Here is a 21,625-nt window from a genome sequence, read left to right on the forward strand (position 1 = left end):
TTTCCACAAAAACCGGACCTTGGGTTGTTAGAAAATCAGGTGACGTTCTTGTAATTCACTAACATAGCAATCTCAGTTGCAGAAGGAGGCTCCAGAGATTTTAAGACACTTTCACATTCCAAATTAATCACTGACACGTGCCAACTGGCAAGGATGTTAGTAATAAAATCACTTAGAAAACCATGTCAGGGGCTTTCTGACCACGTTGTCTATTCACATACAGACTGGAAGAATTGTGTGTCTTGTTTTCCGAATATCTGATCTGTTGTTAGAAGAGCTTCAAGGCTTGCAGTACAAATCATTTTCAGTACATAATGAACATTCTAAGAGTTTGACTCCCAAAGTGAATTTCCATTTATTGGAACTATATGAAACATAATATTAGCACAGGTAATTGGGGGAAAAAAACCCTGATACTGGTCTGCTTTGGGGAAACATTTTTGCTAATTTTCCTTCCCTCCCTCTGCATTATGTGTGTGAGAAAATACAGCTATTAGGCATAGTAATATGAAGAGAGTAATAGTACTTTTCCTTATTTAGTTTGGAGCTTCTTGTTTTACAGCCTTGTGAAAATTCAGTTAAGACCAAAAACAATGCAAAGCAAAACAAAAATCCATATAAGGTAGAATTGTTAGGGATTCCTCGTCCTGAAGCTTTTGAATATATTGGAACCAGAATAATCATAAGAATGGAATGGAATGGAATGGAACAGAACGGAACGGAACAGAACAGAACAGAACAAAATAGAATACTTCATTGGTCAAGTGTGATTAGACACACAAGAAATTTGTCTCCAGTGCATAAGATTTCAATGTACATGCAAAACAAGAAAATAATAATAATAATAATAATAATAATAATAATAATAATAATAATAATGCAAAGGATAATAATAATAATAATACCATTAGAGTAGGTAGTGGAAGAGACAAGAGGGATAATAATACTACACCATACTACATGGGTAAATATACTTAGAACTGTAGAAATTATGTGCTTAGCAGAGTGATGGTATGGGGGAAGAAACTTATCTTTGTGTTTAATTGTTTTGGCATGCAATGCCCTATAGCACAGGTCTGCAACCCGCGGATCCGGAGCCGCATGCGGCTCTTTCAGCCATCTCCTGTGGCTCCCAGTCCTCTGCCATGTGCAGTTCAAAAAAAAAAGGTGGGACTAAAAAAGTTCAGCCAATCAATTGAAATATGCAGGGTAGGTGCATATCTCGCCTTGGCTCCACTCTTCAGTCAAACCCTGTTCTGCGCGTGCATGCATGTACGCGCATGTGCACACATTTTTTGCGGCTCCCAGTCTTTCCTTTTGTGAGGGAACTGGTTCCGAGTGGCTCTTTCACTGTTTCAGGTTGCTGACCCCTGCCCTATAGCAATGTCCCAAAAGGAGGAGTTGAAACAGTTTATGTCCAGGATGCGAGGGATTTGTAGATATTTTATCAGCTCTTTTAGTGATCTGTGCAGTATGGAAGATGAGCTGCCTTCATGACATGCAATCTACTTTTAGAGAGATTGCTAGGCTGGCCAAGTTCAATTTGACAGAATAATTCTATAGAAGTGAGAAATTAAAGTTATATTTCACTCTTTTCTAGATTCAGAAATCCATATGATTTGTTGGAGGTGTGAATCCAATAGCACTGACTCTTTAGCACCTGATGACCTACTGACCAATAGTAATCCTTCTAGCCTTTGTTACCAGCACATCCTGGATTCCTCTCTTGGTAGGACATAGGGAAAGCAAGATGTGATCAGAGGACACACACCACAACCTCTTCTCCATACTTAATCTATTATAAATGATCGGACAGGACTAACAACCTGTAAAATGGTAAAGCTTTTCCTCACCCGACCTAGGACAACTAGATGTGGCCAGTTTGGCTTGGCCAGCTCACTGCAGCCAACTCGCCACTGCCAAGTTGCCTCTGTCAACTCACTGCTACCAAGTCGTCATAGGACAACTAAAGCATGGCCAATTCACTGCAGGGGCAACTTGTAGGCAGCTGAAAGGAGAGCTGGTGTGTGGGTAGAGCACAGAGTATTGATGGCAACCAGAGGCTTCCCATTTTCATGGCCCCATCAATACTGCCACGGGCCATTTGGCGGCAGTGGCAGTGAGTGGGGTGGGCCATGGGAAGGTAGCGGCAGCTGGGCACATCCCATTTTCACACATACTACGACCACTACTGGAGGTTTGTGTGATGGCAGCGGCAGCAGCAGCGGTCGGGTGTCTGAAAATGTGATGTTCCTGGCCTCCGACTCTTCCTTACTGCCTGCCCACCACCGCTGTTCCCACTTAATGTCCCAAACACCACTGCAACACCCTGCAGCAGTGGTGGTGGGGGATGCAAAAATGGGATCCACCCAGCCCAATTTTAAGTCATAATATTTAGCCATGGTATAAAAAGAATACCAAATACAGCTAAATCTAGTTTTCACCATCAATTCTTTCTTCTATAAAGAAATAACTTTAGAAAGTATATCTGCACTGATGAGGAAAATGTACGCATATGTTGCTGCCTGAATGCAACTGCTGAAATATTGTGCAATAGAATGAAGTTGTGTTAGCTCAATAAAATGGGACCTCCAAGTGTGATTTTTCCTTTCTAAAAAAATGTGTCATAAGCTATCTTACCAAATGAACTTTTTCTATTTAAGCAATATTATGTGGGTGAAATCATTCTTGGATGAAATCATAAGCCCTTATTGATGGATAGGTGCATGATTGATCACAAGATAATAGATTTGGGAGTATCTTTCAGAATAATGTGACCGCCATGCCTCCTTTTTGTTAGCAGAAGCTCACTCACATGACTGAGCTTCAATATGGTGTCATGCTTATAGTGATCTTTAAATCTAATGAACCAGCCACCTAAAATCCTTTCTACAAATGTAGAAAGCAACTCACAGACCTCCTGCTGTACAGTCAAGTTTATGAACTTTTGTAGAACTGTGATTAACAAGGTTTTGCTTGTTTTCAGCATCCACAATCAATCAATCAATCAATTGGTCTAGCCAAAAGCATATTCCACCTACCCCATTCAGTAGGATTTATTCCTACATCAGCATACTTAGGACTACAGCTGAGGAATCATTTAAATGATACCTCCTCATTTAATCATTTATTGATTTCTGGCCTATGTATTGTATGACTTAGCTTTGAAAGATTAAAGAAAAATCCTTTTACCCTTGTCTGTTATTTTTTGAATCAATTATTGATTCACATCTAAATATTGAAATTTTGAATATTCAGAGCCGTTATACTTCTGTGTTGATTTTAGGCTGTTTAGTTTTCTGGCTCTTTCTGGCCTGTGATGGACAGCTTACAGTTTTATCCTTGAACTTCCAATAATTTTATCATAAACTATGGTAAACTGTGGTACAAAGATCTATGTTTCTAGCTGATAGCTTAATTGCTTATTTAACATCCTATAAGGATTTTTGTTTTTTAGAAATGAAATTGCTAGAAAGGTTTTGCTGATGCCCCAGTTTCTCCAAATAATGAAGAGATGCCCCCCCCACACACACAATTAATTTGTAAAGGCTAGTAACATTACAAATTACTAGAAATTGTTTTGGTTTTGTAATCAAATTGATTATATAATCATTTTTCAAAAATAAGTTAAATTTAGCTCCAAATCAATGAGAGATAATAAATCAGCAAGCTGGCATGCTAATATATATAAAGGACACCTCAAGCCTCCAGAAGCATTTTCTCAGAAACAGCTGAAATAATTGTGTCTGGGACAAATATACAGTATTCAAATTCCTGCATCATCTCCCTCTTAAGTGCTGAGTTTGGCAATTTTCACTTGGCATTGCTTAGATTAGGATTAATCCTAATTGTGTCACACGAAGTGGCACGATCATTGTAAACAGTTATTGTTCATTAAAAATAGAGATATTTTAGCCAATCTCCTAATTTGAATAGCTCCACTGAGGGGGGTAAAAACGAAAAAGAGTTTCTGGGTTTCACTATTTCAAACAGCTTGGACTGCAATGAAGAAATAGCATGCCTTTTTTCTAACAAGTCAGACAAACTAAATACCAACTCTAGAATGAACCTGGCTGCTGCCATTTTTCTCCTCATTCTAGGTTGCCACATAGAACGGGGGGGGGGGGCTTGCCCAGGTGCTTCGCTAGTCAAAATAAACTTCTGTCCCATGGGAACCAAGGTCATCTAGTGCTCCCGAGAGCAGGGACTGGGCCTTGTATAAAAAAGCCTACCAAGTGAATCTATTGGGGAACATAGTTGATTGCATAGTTTTGTGGGTGGGACATTAAACTTTGTAACTGGGTAATTTTTAGTTGGAAATTCAGACTTGATTTCACTTTTGATTGTGCTGATACTTTATAACTAATAAACATGTTTTTTGAGGAATTTCCAAGCCTCGGAATTCTGCTTTATTTGTCTCTGTCTGTCAAAACCATGACACTAGATCCATTGGGTTTTTCCTATTATAGATGATTACTTGGTTACAGCCATTCCCATCAGGCTGCAGCAGTAGAAAAGATGGAAGGAAGCATCTCTTGTCTTCCCTTGAACTATTTTCATTGTGGCTGGTCATCAGAAGAGGTAAGTCAATTTACTTAGTCTCAGATGTGACCACTAAAAAAATAGAAGAGTGTGAATATGGCATCTCTTTTCAACACTAAGAAGAAGGACCTTTTCCTAAGATAATGCTTTCCATGACATCTTTTTGGCATACTGTTTGTTTTTGAATAAAGGGATAAATAAGCCAAATATTTAAATATTTTAGAATCATAGAGCCAGAAGGGCTACTCAGAGCACTGAGTTTAACCTGTCCAGTGCAAAATCCAAACGAAAGGAGCCCAGAGAAATGTCTATCCAGATTCTGCTTAAACACAGTCAATGAAGGGGAAACCACTATTTCTGTGGGTAATTGGTTCCATGTTCATATAACTCTTATTATTAAGATGTTTTTTCCCCAGAATTCAGACAGAATCTGCTTCTTTGTAATTTGAAAACATTAATCTGTGACTTGTACTCTGGAATGAGAGAGAACAAATGCTGACCTTCTCTGCAACATTTTTTCAAGCTATTAAAGATATATTTGAATTGCGCTATCAAATCGCCTCCCCCCGCCATAATTGTCTTTTCTCTGTTTTTTCAATCTTTCTTCATACACCTCTAATCATCCTCACTGTTATTCTCTAAATCTAATTTCTGAATCTTCCTTAAAGTATCATGCCAAGAACTGGACAGACTTGGCAGCAAAATAAAGCAATTATTTTCTGTGATTCGGAAAATATACTTTATAATACCTAAAAGTACATTTCCTTTGTTCATTTCCAGTCTCAAATTATTCCAAGATCTTTTCATGCAGCCAACTATTCTTCAACCGATTTCTTTAATCTATCAAGAATATTTTGATATTCTAAATTATTTGTTATAGCCATAAGGTGTGTCATCTGCAAATATAATACACAGTCCCTCCATATCTTTATCAAAATTCTTATTTTTTTTTAAATGAATGGTTTGCTGGATTTTCCTATTCCACCCCCTTTTTTGAGGAAAGAGATACTTGCTCTCCTCTAGTCATCTAACACTTCACCAACTCACCAACTCAAAGTCAATACCGTATTTTCCGGCGTATAAGATGACTGGGCGTATAAGACGACCCACTACATTTCCTGTTAAATTATAGGGTTTGGGCTATACTCACCGTATAAGACTACCCCTCTTCCAACGCATACCAAATAAAAATTAAAAAACATCAGATTTGATTTCAATATGGTAATTTTAATTCAAATGCTTATGACATGCAGGTGCTTAGTAGGAAAACTGTCACTTATAAACATAAGGCTGTTTGTCATCAAACATGTAAACATAAAACAGTGCAAGTGGATTAAATAATAATAATAATAATAATAATAATAATAATAATAATAATAATAATAATAAGTTGGAGGGGACCTTGGAGGTCATCTAGTCCAACCCCCTGCTAAGGCAGGGAACCCTATACCATTTAAGACAAATGGCTGTACAGTCTCTTCTTAAAAACTTCCAGTGTTGGAGCATTCACCACTTCTGGAGGCAGGTTGTTCCACTGGTTAATTGTTCTAGGTTGCTTCTCTCCTTAGTTCTAGGTTGCTTCTCTCCTTGACTAGTTTCCATCCATTGCTTCTTGTCCTGCTTTCAGGTGCTTTGGAGAATAGCTTGGCTCCCTCTTCTTTGTGGCAGCCCCTGAGATATTGGATCCCTGCTATCATGTCACCCCTCACCCTTCTCTTTGTTAAACTACACATACCCAATTCCAGCAACTGTTCCCTATTTTCCTAATTCACTTTTTCACTTTTCCTAATTCACTCTAAAGCTTTCCCTGCGCAGAGCCTTAAGTAACACCAGCTGCCTGCAATTAGTGCAGGTTCGCATCCCACCAGGCTCAAGGTTGACTCAGCCTTCCATCCTTCCGAGGTAGGTAAAATGAGGACCCAGATTGTTGGGGGCAATAAGCTGACTTTGTAATAATGCTGCTTGGGGGGGGTGAAAGCCCTAATAAACAGGCATGTACACAGAATGAAGGCTATTGCTAATCACATTGATTTGTGCTTTAAATTGTAAGCCACCCTGAGTCTTCGGAGAAGGGCAGGATATAAATGGGATTTAAAAAAAAAAGACCAAATGGGAGATCCGCTCCAGGTTTTCCAGCCAGCCCGCCCAGTTCCTGAGTCAAATGTGTCCTTAGAGCTAAGCCGCTGCTCTGGCTGCTGCCTTCCCCACCTGCCTTTCAAGTTGGGATATACTACAGCTGCTCTTCAACTTTAGAAGGAAAGACGCCCAGACCCCAGCCTGTAAAAAATCATAGACTGCAGCTTCTTCTCCAATTGGTTCCGCTTTCCCTGCGCAGACTAAATGGGAGATCCGCTCCAGGTTTTCCAGCCAGCCCTGTCCCAAAATTTTCAGCACCCGGCGTATAAGACGACCCCTGACTTTTGAGAAGACTTTCATGGGTTAAAAAGTAGTCTTATACGCAGGAAACTATGGTACATAAGAATTCCACTAAAATAGCTCCAGATGCTATTAATCTGCTCCTGGAGATATAATCTCATTCATAGTAAAGAAATCTTTCTCAGCTATGTTGCTCTCATTCTCAAGGTTCACTTCTGCCCCTTCAGTTTCCTCTGCTCGTGTATGTGCCCCAATTGTTTTTGTATTTGCATTAAGCTTGTTGTGTAGTCACATCTTCTTATTCTGTCCTTCCAATGTTTTCCTCACTGGAACAAAAAGTTGCAACCAATCACCGGCCTCTTTAGTTTGCACTGATGAATCCTCATCCTCTGTCATCAGCTGAAACATGGTCATTTAGTATACCAATCTTTTGGGTTTTCTCTTCAAGGACTGCCACAAGCTTATTTTGCTGTAAACATATGTCAGGTTGTTTGTAGGCACGAAGATAAATATGTCACAAGCATTTCAGGTCACAACCACAGGCTCCTCCTGCCTGTTCATCCTCAGATTCGTTTCTTAGGGCACAAGCAATAAAAAGGCTTCTCTCCCTCTTTTTATACCTTCCTTAGCCTAAGAGGTTAACCAAGTGCAAACCCTTCACTCTGAGGGAACATTTATTAGGAATTTCCCCTTAAACATCCCTGGTCAATTCTTTTTAGTTCTCCCTGAACTAAACCTAAACTGAACCTATCTTGAAAAGACAAGAGTAACTCCAATGTTTCAAGCAAGACCTCTGGAAATTCAATAGAAAAATACTAAAGGTAGTCTCAACTTAGGACCACAATTGAGCCCAAAGTTTTTCGTGCTAAGTGAGGCAATTGTTAAGGGACTCTTACTCCATGTTTACAACCTTTCTTGCCACAGTTGTTAAGGGAATCACTGCAGTTGTTAAGTTAGCAATGTGGTTGTTAAATGAATCTGGCTTCCCCATTGACTTTGGTTGTCAGAAGGTTGCCAAAAGTGATCACATGACCCCCATGGGACACTGCAACCGTCATAACTATGAGTCGGTTGCCAAGTGACCGCATTTTGATCATGTGACCATAGGGATGCTGCAACGGTCATAAGTGTGAAAAATAGTCGTAAGTCATTTTTTTCAGTGCTGTTGTAACTTTGAATGGTCACTAAATGAACTGTTGTGAGTTGAGGGCTACCTCTGGTCAGTCTGACATAGGGCAACCTATAAACTTTGCAAGCAAACAAGCCAAAGAATAAATCAAATAATGCACTGACACATATAATTGCAATGACTTTATGTTTACCTAGTGCAAGTCCCACCATTGCGGCATGGATGATAGTCACAAACCGGAACGTTACAGTTGTCAATGTTCTGTCCTTCCAATGCCTCCTCTATAATGAAGAGTTCTTGGGTGTTGACTTGGAACTCTCTGATGCAGCCTCTGAAGCCATAAATCTGTCCAGAACTTGGATGAATATTTATGCGATGAGAAGGGACATTTCCAAGAAATGTGGGCCCTAAAAAGGTAACCTAAAAAATATAATTCAAATAAAAGTTCCGATAAGAACGGCTGTCATTGTGTACTTTTTTCTGTTCATAAAAGAAAATCTGAGAGAAGAACCCCAGTCAAGTAAATTACTTCTGTCTATGGGATTGTTGGGACGTGGTGGCTCAGTGGGTTAGGATGCTGAGCTTGTCGATCAGAAGGTCGGCAGTTTAGCGGGTCAAATCCTGAGTGCTGTGTAACAGAGTGAGCGCCTGTTACTCGTCCCAGCTTCTGCCAACCTAGCAGTTCGAAAGCACGTAAAAATGCAAGTAGAAAAATAGGGACCGCTACGGTGGGAAGGTAACAGCGTTCCGTGCGCCTTTGGCGTCTAGTCATGCCAGCCACATGACCACGGAGACGTCCTTGGATGAGCGCTGGCTCTTCGGCTTTGAAACGGAGATGAGCACCGGCCCCTAGAGTTGGAAACGACTAGCACACATGTGCGGGGGAACCTTTACCTTTACCTATGGGATTGTTTCATATTGTAGTTCTCTGCAGGGTGGTATATTCCAGAATTGCAAAGACAGGCCACCTTCCCTTTTAGTTTTGAATCTATCTGGCAGGTTGTCAGAAAATACGGACATAAATATATACTGATCAAAAAAATAAAGGGAACACTTAAACAACACGATGTACTGTATTTAATAGTAGGATGTCTTATTTTCTGTTCCCTTTATTTTTTTTTTGAGCAGTATATTACGATTCTTCAATCAATTCTTTAAGAAGTCTTCTTCTGTGTTTAAAGCAGGCTGAAAAGAAAATTTCAGCAGGCCTGGTCCAGACTTTTGACCATTCCAGGCTTTTTTGCTGTGTGGTATTAGAGTAGTAATGATAATTAAATTAAATTTATATACTGCTTGACTGAGAATGGTTTGGGCAGGAAATGCATGGGGAGCCGAGGTTTGGTCTGGTCCATTTTCTGCATAAGTCTGAAAATGTCAAGGGGATAAAAGCATTATAGAACCTGACTCTTCTAAACAACAACAAGCAAAGAAGCAGCAGATATTCCAAAGCATTCAAAGTAGAAAATTAGAAGCAAAGTGCTTTACTTTTACCTAAAAGCCCCATGACAAGTCACTTGTTAAAGAACTTGAGTACCATAGGAATAAAAAGAAAATAACTAGGTTTGCATAAGTCTTTGTCCAAGAAAGGAGGGTCAGTAAGAGCTGAATCTACTTCCCAAATTAGCAGCTATATTAATAAATAAAGCCCTACACTTTCTGGGCAGCCAAACTCTTAAAAACAATGACACAGCAACAAAATTAACTTTATCTATGGAGATCCTCAGTTGTTCAGGTCATAGTTTTGCCAAAAGTGCTTTTTCAAAAGGCAACTGGACTTCCTTTGTTTTTCCTTGAAGACATTTCACTTCTTTTCCAAGAAGCTTCTTTAGTTCTGAAGAAGAATTAAAGAAGCTTCTTGGATGAGACGTGAAACATCTTCAAAGAAAAACGAAATCTAGTTGCCTCTTGAAAAAGCACCTTTGGGAAAACTAACTTTGAGTTTCCTTATTTTTTTGTCTCCTAAATAGGATAGCCTAATCAACTAATATTTAGGTCTTTATGAGGTAGGCAGATATAAGTAAACTAAATAAATTTCATTAACTGTTTGCTTCTATGTTTATTTAACATAAAGCATAACAATTGCTCCTTAATAATGTTTTTTCTTCTTCTTTTACTAGCTTTTTGTTGGGTAGGGGAAATTATTATAGAAACCATTGAGTGTGAGTTAGGGATGATAGGAATTTCATCTTAACATATATGGAATTATCTACGTTGCAAAAAGGTGTCACTCTTTATGTACACACTCATCATTGTGCTATATATTACCGTTGCTCATAAATGAACTGCTTCGTGTAAGCTATCCATCAACTGTCTTGACTGAACATAAAGATTCAGTAGCTCCTTAAAACAACCACTAGGGAGTTCTCCCCTAAAAGCCCCACTGAAATTAAACTATAGCAAGAACCATATTTTTCACAGCAATGGGGAATGCAGGAGAATTTTCCCCCAGTTGACTGCATCTTAAATGAGTATCATTATTAATATGCCTCAACTAATTCAAAATTATGTCACAGGCGCTTTGTAAGAGATATTAAAATAGATGTGCTAAGATTTGATTTTAGGTTCTGCTTGGCAAGTTCACCTGAGTCATTTGTGCTGGCAGAGAGAGCCTCTGATGGACAGAAGAAATTTCATTTGCAGCCATTTCAATCAGACAATAACCTTCAGGACTGCCAGAAGACAACATATAGCTGGAAGGAAACAGAGAACTCATTACTGTTTGAGAAGTTAACAGGAAAGACTGTGAAAACATGCCATCAACATGAGTGGTATGTTTATTCTGGAAGACAGGCCTGATTCTGGTAGCTGGCATTTCACACACATCAACACCTGTAAAAGAACACAGAGTGGTTAGCAGATAGATAGTCCAGAAGATGACGGCTCAGTTGACTTAGTCTATGAACCAGAGCCAATGCTTGGGGCTACATGTATTGCATTGCAATGGCAGTATGTATTTAATTGCTGGAAGATTTATTATCCACCTTTTATCAAAGGACTGAAGAATGGCTACAATCAATCAATCAAAACTCTCAAAAGACTGGAAAACAAAGCCACATAGCAAGGCAACATGAGCTTGGTTTTAAAATCAAGGGGAGCAGATGGAAAGGCCAAGGAGAATAGCTGATCACACAAGCATCTTCTCCCTGTAACCTCTTTGGCTTGCACACATTTACCAATGGTGCACTACAAGCCCAGAAGAAAATAGATTTCACTTGGATAAGGTTTATCCGAGCTCATGAAAGGTGCTATCAGTGTATAATCTGCAAACGAGTGTCAAACATCAAAGTTAAAGGCATTTGTAAACTAAATATCTGATAATTCAATATTGTGTTAAGGATGTGAAGAGGGGAGTGTCAGTAAAAATAGTAACGTGTGAATATGAGGGGGATAGGAATGCTACCTATATTCTCAACAACAACAAAAATTCCATCCCTAAAGGAGGGCTTTCTTGCAATTGTTCTTAGTTATTATTTTTCTGAGATGGAAAAGAGTGTTAATTATTATTTCAGGGGTTGATAAATGAGATACTATAATGCGCAAGAATTTAATTAAAAATAGCCGTCAGATCAGTGAAGGCATTCTTTCTCTCCATGCTTCTTTTTGGAAATCCCATTTAACAGCTGAACCCCAATGATGAGTTCCTTGCAGGAATCCGTGGCGTGCGTTATGATCCCCATCCATCTTCATGGAAAGAACCAATCTGCATGAGAATATTATTTCCCCATTCCCAATGAAATGAGTAGAAAGCCATTAAGGCCAGGACGATCCATAATCTCCTTGGATGTCTTGTCACCAAAATGCATCAAGGCACTGAACTAGGGTGTTTTTTTGGTATATTAATATCAACATACATCCTATTTCTGGACTGTCACACACTGAATTTTGGAATCTTATTGCCTATCTTCCCTGTAGAGAATCAGAGGAACAGTCTTCAGTACAATTCTCAATGTCCCTGTCTATGTGCATACAATGAAAAAAATATTTATTTATTTATTCAAATTACATCATCCCTTCCCAATGACTCTGAGAGGTTAAAAACAGTACAATAGACAAAAATGATAAGTAAAAAAAATGGCAAGAATGATAAACCAAACACAGACAGGGATAAAAAGAAAGAAACACACAATCCAAAGGAGGCTTTGCTCACCCTTGCCAAAGAGCTGGGCAAAAAGCCAGGTCTTAAAGATTCCTTTTAAATAACAATAGGATGGAAGTTACTCAAACCTTAAGGGGGAAACTCATTCCAGCGGGCAAGTGCTACTACAGGGAAAGCACATTAAAGGGTCCTGATATTGTTTATCCAAAGGAATCTGAAGTACACCAATTCTGCCAGATCACGCAGACACTATAGAAGACAGCTGGTCCTTCAAGTAACCAGTCCCTAGGCCATGTAGAGTCATGTAGGCTAATGGCCAGCACCTTGAATCAGAAGCAAACTAGCAACTTTCAAACTGCTGGTCTGAAAAAGAGGCCAAAGAGGCCATCTATATGAAGACTGAATAGCCCACTCTCATGGGGGGGGTGGTGGATACGACATTATCTATCTTCTGTTTACTACAGAGTCCTTTCAGCAGTTCCAAGAAGGTTCCACACCCATTTGCACTATTCAGGTGATTCTGAGGACACAGATGAACCTCCAAGTGGCCTCAACAACTCCCAGAAAGAGTGCTAATGACCAGATGACTGCAAGGAATATAAATCCTTCCATCATCCACCATTCAGTCAGAACTGAAGATGAGAGGCAAAACATCTTCAAAGAGAAACAAAAGACTTTTGAAAAAGCACCTTTGGGAAAACCGTGAGCAGGATAACTGAGAATCTCCATAAATAAAGTAGCAACTAGTGCAGATCATGAGCCAGAGGTATAAAATGGGCACGTTGAGACATACCCATTAGTGCCTGTGCTTCTGCATTCTGGACCAGCAGTAGCTCCTGGGATGGTTTTCAAAGACATTCCCATGTAGAACACATTGCAGTAGTCAAGTCATGAGTTCAGCAGGATGTGAGTATCAATGCCCCTCCCCCTCTAGAAAAGGGTGAAACTGGCACAGATGAAATTGTGCAAATTGTGCCACAGCTGGCAGCTTCTTACCAAAGCAGGAGCTATGAGTTCAGGAAGACCCCCAGATTGTGCAACAGCCTTGAATGTGTAAGTGAGACCCCCATCCAAGGTAAAAAATGAAATATCTCCAAGTCTAGAGAACCCAAATCCCTGCAATCCTACCAAAGTCATTTAGTCTTCGATGGATTGATTTGAAGATAAGTTTTTTTTCCTAAAGCAGTCTCCATTTTGATTATTCCCGGCTTGGACTGGAACCTGATGAAGATTTTAATTTCAACAATATCTTCAGTGTACTGATGCTATTGAACTTCAGACCAGCATGTGACTTCACCTAGTGGTTTCATGCAGGGAGAAGAGTAGCAGCACATTACAGAAGATCTAACTCCTGCCTTTCTTCTTATAACCAACACTGAATGAAAACAGCCCCAGAGAAAGGAAGAGAAATGATGCCTTCAATCAATAGTCCTCACAGCAGCCCAGCAGATGCATGGGGGTCCTCCCTACCAAGTGGAAACCAGATCCACCTAAACAGGCTGCTGGATCAGCAGATGAAACAACCGTAGAGAAATAGTGACATTTTGCCACCCTTATCGCCACAAGGTAATCCCTAATATGAGCTCTTAAAAAATTCACTTTAAGTTTCTTCCAACAGTGCTCCAGGTCTCTCTTCTGGAACTTCATCCCCCAGAGCTCTGTGGTCAAGCAGTGTACAACTTGGATCAGTGTACAAGGGGACGCTGAATGCATACAACATCCAAGGGCCTGACAGCAGAAAATATCACCCCTCCCATGAGCTGGCAGACCATGGATTCTGTTGTGATTCAGGGTCAGCCTGTGGGTTCGGCAGTTGGGTCGGACGAATCAGAGGAGGAGGGGGGTGTTGAAGACCTTGCTGAGGGGGTTGAAGATCTTGCTGATGATAGCCCTCAGGCAGGCCCCTCCCACTTGGTCACCATGGAGACCCAGCTGTGTGAGCCTGACAGTGTGGATGAAGATGACCCACAGCTGGCCCTGTTCAAGGACGCCCGACGCAGGAGGCAGTCAAGTAGGAGTAAACAGAGGAAGGCTGTGGGGCTTCTCGGAAGGAGGCAGAGAGAGGCCACGCCCTGAACTCTTTATAAAGGGAATGTTTGGGGAGGGCTGGTTTGCTGAAAGCAACCGCTCAGATAGTGTTTCAAAGCTCCTGTATCTTGGTACGTGTCTTGTTTGTTTTTTGTAGTAATAAATTTGGCAGACGTCATTCCAGCCTCTTGCCGTTTATAAAGGGGTTGCCTTTCTGCAGGGCCGGTAGCAGGCTGGTACAGAACAGATTCCTGAATTGCTGGATTACACATTTCAATTAAACAAGTCCTTTCTTTAAAGCGACACTTTCAGTATTTGAAATTCTAATTACGGTCCTCTGGCCCTTATCAGTCTTTTGCTTTTAGCCTTCTTTACCCAGGTTCCCTCAGAATGAAAAAAGGAAGGTTGTGAATGTATCAGTTCAATCCCATGTATTACTCATAAGCCTAATACATACTTTCCAGGGCCTGACAGTTATCTAATTTCCATTTTTACTAGTTGATAAAATTAGAGGGAAGCGTCAAATGATCAACTGAATTCAGTACACATTTTTTTTAAAAAAAATTCTAAATAATAAAGTGACCTTATACTAAGAAAGATGACAAGTGGGGAAAAATGAATAGTAGTATTTTCAGTTACTTGGCAAAATGGCAAGTAATATTTTCTTAATTTTGAGCTTGTTTTGATGTTTCAAGGTGTTTCTGTGTTCCTGGTAAACATGTCACTTTTAATTTTCAGCTGCATTTTTTAAAAAATCCAATAACATTGTTTTGCCTCCCTTTGGTGAAAACTGCGGAAAAGTTGCTGAACATCACTTGATTTCACAGCCAGATTGAAAGCACTTTTTTGTATATAATTTTTATTAAAACTTTAAACAAGAAGATAAAAAGAAGCAAGAAAAAAGTAAATAAAGGGAAAAGAATTTTTTTTCTTTGTTATTTTTTTTTCAATGTTTTTTTCTTTCCTTTCAAAGTTGAAAGCATTTCTGTTGCTTTTGCTCTTTTAGAATCATTTTCAAGATGCTGAGTTGCCAACCTGGTCAGTGTCCTTGGAAAACTACAATGCCCCCAAGATTTCACGAGGATCTCTTCCAACTGTCCAGTGAGGGAATAAAATACAGCTAGGCAGTGGTGGGATTCAAATATGTGAACAACCAGTTCTCAGTGTGGATGCCACTTCCGGAAGTCCATTCTGGACCTGGGCAACAAAAAAGTAGCTACTGGTTCTGCTGAAGTGGTGTGAACTGGCTGAATCCCACCACTGCAGCTAGGCCTTGAGTTATGACCACAACTGAGACAGCATTCCTGTCAATAATCAAAGCAGTTGTTAAGTGTGTCATGCCCAATTTTATGACCTTTTTGCCATGGTTGTCACTGCAGTTGTTAAGTGTATCACATGGTCTTTAAGTGAATCAGGCTTTTCCCTATTGACTTTGCTTGTCAGAAGCTGGCTGGGAAGGTTGCAAATGGTGATCACATGACTCCAGGACACTGCAGCCATTGTGAATACATGCTGGATGCCTAGCAACCAAATTGTGATCGTATGACCATGGGAATGCTGTCCTGGTTGCAAAGTGAGGACTGCTCGTAAGCCACATTTTTCAGTGCTTTTATAACTTTGAACCATCACTAAATGAATGGTTGTATCTGCCATCAGCCAGCCTCTTGTTCCTCTGCCCTTCTACCAAAAGTTCACTTTTTAATTTTACCTGAGGGCAGGACAAAGAAGCAATGGGGGGAAGCTTGTCAAAGAGAGATCCAACCTGAAACGAAGAGAAATTTCCTGACAGGAAAAACAATTAGTCAATGGATAACAGCCTGCCTCCCGGTGCTCCATTGCTGGAGGTTTTCAAGAAAAGATTGGAGAACCATTTATTTGGAATGGTATAAGGACTCCTGCAGAGGTAGGTTTCAGCCAGTTCGCACTTCGGCAGAACCGGTAGCTAATATTTTGCTGCCCAGGTCCACAACAGCCTTCCGGAACTGGCATCCACACAGAGAACCGGTTGTTCACATACTTGAATCCCACCACTGGCCTTGGGCAGCTGGTTGGACTAGAAGACCTCCGAGCCCTATGAATCATAGGATCTTTCTTAAGCTGTCTAGGGCAATTCAGGATAGAATTGAGGAATGTCCGATGTTTGCACTGCTCCCTTTCTCATTCAGCCTGGTCTAAACATCCTACCCAGGAGGACTAGAGTCCTTTAATCCTGAAGCATTGTGTGATTACACAGACATTTCAGAAAGCAGGCTTGAAAAGGAAGGCTGAGCACACTTAGCACATTAATAAGCCAAATGTTTAACATTACAACAACAACAACAACAACTACTACTACTACTATAGGGATACCCCACCTCAGAGCCAACTAGAATACTGTGCCACTAAAGTAGTAAGTAAAATGAAGCAGATTTGATTGATATGTCCATCCTTCTTTATAAATTGTGCTTCAGAAACTTTGTGAAGTCTTAAGCCCCCTAAAATGATACTTTGGGTTTATTTTATTTTTTTATTTTTTATTTTAATTCCATTTATATCCCGCCCTTCTCCGAAGACTCAGGGTGGCTTACAAGCTTAGCAGTAGCCTTCATTCTATGTATATGCCTGCTTATTAGGGCTTTCACACACCCCCAAGTGGCATTATTACAAAGTCAGCTTAATTGCCCCCAACAATCTGGGTCCTCATTTTACCTACCTCGGAAGGATGGAAGGCTGAGTCAACCTTGAGCCTGGTGGGATGCGAACCTGCATTAATTGCAGGCAGCTGGTGTTACTTAAGGAGGCATTAGCCCACTGCTCCACCAAGGCTCAAAGGCTTATGCAACCGCCTTCAATGAATTGAAATACTATAATAATTTCACCCGGGTTAGGAATTGGGGAAGAAATCAAACACCGTTTTTTTAATACTGTAATTGGATTGCAATCTATGGATTTCATAAAGCAACTTTACAAAGTAAAACCATTTCACCGGTCAGAAAAAAAAACAATTCAAAATTAAAAAGCATATTTTTCATGGGAAGAGTGAATTTCCTTACATGGATGTGATTTTTGAAAAATGAATTCCATTATAAAGTCAGCCTCTCTCATTCTATCAAACTCAGGGGGTGGGGAAAGCACAGGGAAGAAAAGAGTATTTCTGTGCCTCAAATCAGTTTCTCTTAAAATGCTGCATAGCTTGCGAAAGAAAGGTGGGCTGCCAATGGGTTTTGGAGCTTTCCTTCTTTTTCCCTTCCTTCTCCCTTCCACACCATGAGCTTCAGATCACATATTCAGAGATCTCATAGATATTTCCTTTGACAAACAGATGCCACAAGTTAAAAAAACAAAGAGAAGCCTCAGAATGTGAATTCAACATGTTTTTTAAAAAAAACAATCTGAGCTGTCTACGCATAATCCTTGACTTACAGTTCATTTAATGACCAAAGTTTAGTGACCTATGACCGTTTTTCATACTTACGACCATTACAGTATCCCCATAGTCAAGTGATCAAAATTCAGACAACTGCCTCATATTTACAACAGTTGCAGTATCCCGGGGTCATGTGATCACCTTTTGCAAACTTCTGACAAGCAAAGTCAATGGGAGGTCACATTCACTTACCAATGTGTTACTAATTTAACAACTGCAGTGATTCACCTAACAACTGTGACAAGAAAGGTCGTAAGAAGGGGCAAAATTCACTTAACAACTGTCTCACTTAGCAACACAAATTTTGGATTCCATTATGATTGAGGACTACCTGTATTTGAAAAGAACTTTACAAGAGCAGCCTCTTCCAAACCACATTTTGTAAGCACAACAACTTATCTCATAGGAATGGCACTGGGTTTTATGGGCCATATGGTGCCTCTGTTTTAATTCAACCTTGAGTGCATAGCGGAGATGAAATGCCTCTGTAGCACTGAAGAGTAATTTATTTTTAACCTTTTTGCACCTAACTATTACCTATAATTTTGTCTCATCTCACGGATCCATTTTTCTTATTATTATGGTTCACTGTTACTTCAAATGAAAACAGAAGTTCTAAGATCAGAAAACCTACAAGCAATATGACTTTCATCCAAGTACTTATTTGAAGCAGTATTTTATGAGGTTTTCAGGGAGAGAAAAGCTGCAGTGTCTAGTAACTCTCAGACAAGGTTTTTTAATCAGCCATCTTTACCTTTGCAAACTATAACTGATTGAATCCTTCAAGCAAGTGTATTTGATATTTCAATCTATTCAATTTTATATAGACCTAAAATGAAAAAAAAAACATTTTTTAAATTTCATAAGTGCAGAGTTTTTTATTTGATTTGATAATCCTTCTGCAAAGTAAATTGTAAATAAAAGTATGTCCATTTTAGAGATAGGATCATGATTAACACAAACTGCTCATAGATCTCTTGGCAGAACTGTAGCCTTGATTCCTGCCTCCAAGATCTTATCTTTCAAATGAATTAAAGCAGGGGACACCAAACTTGGCAACTTTAAAACCCATAGACTTTAACTCCCAGAATTCCCTAGCCAGAATGGCTGGTTGTGGAATTCTGGGAATTGATGTCCACAAGTCTTAAAGTTGTCAAGTTTGGAGAGTCCTGACTTAGAGAAAGAGCTGTATTTAATACTTGGTCTGTGAGAACAGATTTTGCTATCCTGGACTATTGTTCTCACCTAAGGATAGTACCGTTTCCCCCCGAAAATAAGACCGGATCTTTTTTTTTTCCTCCAAAAGAGGCACCAGGTCTTATTACCTCACCTCCGGCACTGACAGCCCCACCCAGCCGGTCCACTTCTTCTGGGGCTGAAGTTTTGCAGCTCCATTTGGGTCTGCATTTTGCAGTCAGGCCTTTCCAGAAGGCCTAAGCAGCTGAGTACCAAGCTATGGATTCAATCCATAGCTTGGTGCTCAGCTGCTGAGGTCTTGCAGAACTGAGCTACAAGTTGAATCCACAGCTCAGGTCTTGGCTGCACAGGCCTTCCAGTGATTAAGAAATGCATGCCTGGCTGCAGAAGAGGCCTCAGAAGAATAAGTGGGCTGGCAAGGAGAGGCCTGACTGCAAGGTAAGTAGGTGCAGAGTGGGTGGGACAGCTCCATACCCCCACCCCTGCCCTAGCTTGATTTTTAGGTGTGTGCCTTGTCCCCAAGCTAGGGCTTATTTTTGAGGTAGGGCTTATATTATGCCCACCCACCCCCAAAATCAAGGTAGGGTTTACTTTTAGTGTAGGCCTTACTTTTGGGGAAACACGGTATAAAAGAATTAATCATGCTCTGGTATTTTCATACCATCGGAAACACCATGACTTTTTCAAACCCACAAAGCTGGATCAAGATTCACCTTCCAGTTAATTTCATTTCTCTTTACATGCAGATTAATCACTTACCTGTTTTGCATTTGAACTCATCATAAATGAGGAATGCCGCTAATATTTGATTAGCAGAATTGCTTAACACAATTGCTGTCTTCACCCCACCCTCTTTCGTTGAAATTTCAATCATCCCCAAATGTGGGCAGTGTTTGTAGAAGGTTCTCCGAGGCCTATAGTTTCTGTCTAGTGGAATCTGCTTCAGCTAACAAATATTGAGGCCTTTTCCAAAACTCAGAGGACAGACCCCATGTTTAGCTTGCTTGCATCAGGGACCTATTCTTGGCAAAATGGTGTGGTGTTCAGTACTTCCACTCCACCAGATGGCAGTAAACACACATGTCAAAAAAGGACCATCAAGCTGCGCATTTCTTGGAAATTCTCCCTCCCTTGCCAGATCTCTCTAGTCAGTGAGAAGTCTAACTTAAGCTCTAATTGACAGCATGATTACTTCAGCTTCCTGCTTATATCAAGGGAAACATGGCAAAGTATTTGATTATACTTTTGACAGTCTGGATGAGGTTCGGTCCCGAGACTTGCGATTTCACTAACTGCACTCATGAATTATAATTACCTAATGTAATCATGTAAAAAAAAAAACCCAGCAACCCAGTGCATTCATGCTCATGCAAACATACTTAGGAAAATTTTGTTTACACCAATTACATTTTTATACGGTGTTATCACCACAGCCATATTTCCTGCGGGCTGGCACAGAGATCCAGCGCAATTAAAATGTCAAATCTGGGAGCCTAAAAAGTCGAACAGATACAAAGCAGTGGGAGGCTCTGACCTTGGCCCTGCAGAATAGAGGCAGCCAGATTTTGTGCTAAGGACCAAGAGGGATTTATCACGGACAGGACGTATTAAAACTGAGACATTCGGGCTTTCAGCAATCCTGCGCCCTGCTTGTAAGTTTAAACCAGAAGGCTCAGTCAATTGAATGTGGAGCTCTCTGCTAATTTCCCACCCTTGCATAGCAAACCAGCTTTACCTGCTTATTATATCATTTGGGGGTCTCAGAAATCAAGATACGTTTACCTGTAATATGCTGATATTAAGGAGAGAATTGGAAATGATTGCCACAGAACAGCAAAGCAATAGCCGCATTGACACCCTTGATTAACCAGAACAGTTGTCAAGGGTGCCATCTAACCAGCTGTTGAGTAATATGTGAAGTTTTCACGAATGGTGATTTTACTATTGAATGCACACAGCCAGTTTGGAAATAGAAGGATTGCTCTAGCATAATTTTTCCCAGAGGCAACAACTTCTTATTTTTTTCTTTCCAAATCGCAAAATTTAGGATGAATATAAAATAGTCCCTTCACTTTAGATGTTTATCTCTTGAAAGTATAAATGCCTGAACAGAATAATTTTTCCATTATAGTCTCACTGATATGCTTTTATTGTACTTTGTGCTTTGGGGTCACATGTCACTATACTCAATATAGATTTTCCAATGTCTGAGGGGCTGTCACAAAGAAGAGGGGGACGACTTCCAAAGCACCTGAGGGCAAGACAGGAAGCAATAGATGGAAACTTAACAAAGAGAGATCCAACCTAGAATTAAGGAGAAATTACCTGACAGTTAGAATAATTAATCCTTGGAATGGATAGTAGTTGTGGGTACTCCATCACTGGAGGTTTTAAAAATTGGATAGATATTTGTCCAGAATGGCATAGGGTCTCCTACTCAAGCAGCCAGTTGTACCGTGTTTCCCCAAAAGTAAGACCTACCCCAAAAATAAGCCCTAGTTTTGGGGCAAGGCACACACAGAAATCAAGCTAGGGCAGGGGTGGGAGTGTGGATCTGCCCCAGGCGCCCCACACCTATTTACCTTGCAGCCAGGCCTCTCCTTGCCAGCCCACTTCTTCTACAGTGTCTTCTGCAGCCAGGCTTGCATTACTCAGTCATAGGCCTTTCTGGAAGGTCTCTGCAGCCAAGGACTGAGCTATGGATTGAATCCATAGCTCAGTACTCAGCTGTATAGACCTTCTGGCAAGCCCTGACTGCAAAATGCAGGCCGGAATGCAGTTACAGAATAAAGCTGTTCCTTCATCCACAGAAGAAGTGGACCTGCTGGGCAGGGTTGTTGGAGCCAGAGGT

The 21,625-nt window shown here is 40.3% G+C and overlaps 1 protein-coding gene across 1 annotated transcript in view; it reads right to left on the reverse strand.

Annotated features, from left to right (window-relative positions):
* Nucleotides 1-21,625, reverse strand: part of EYS (eyes shut homolog) — a gene marked incomplete at both ends in the record, with an annotated part of 678,422 nt that overhangs the window by 77,420 nt on the left and 579,377 nt on the right. Inside the window, 2 exons of the mRNA XM_083372645.1 lie at nt 8,241-8,467; nt 10,629-10,737. Of these exons, the coding sequence (XP_083228771.1) occupies nt 8,241-8,467; nt 10,629-10,737 (336 nt within the window). The remainder of the gene's footprint in view (nt 1-8,240; nt 8,468-10,628; nt 10,738-21,625) is intronic.

The sequence above is a fragment of the Vipera ursinii genome, assembly GCF_947247035.1.
Source record: "Vipera ursinii genome assembly, chromosome: 1".
Classification (NCBI taxonomy): domain Eukaryota; kingdom Metazoa; phylum Chordata; class Lepidosauria; order Squamata; family Viperidae; genus Vipera; species Vipera ursinii.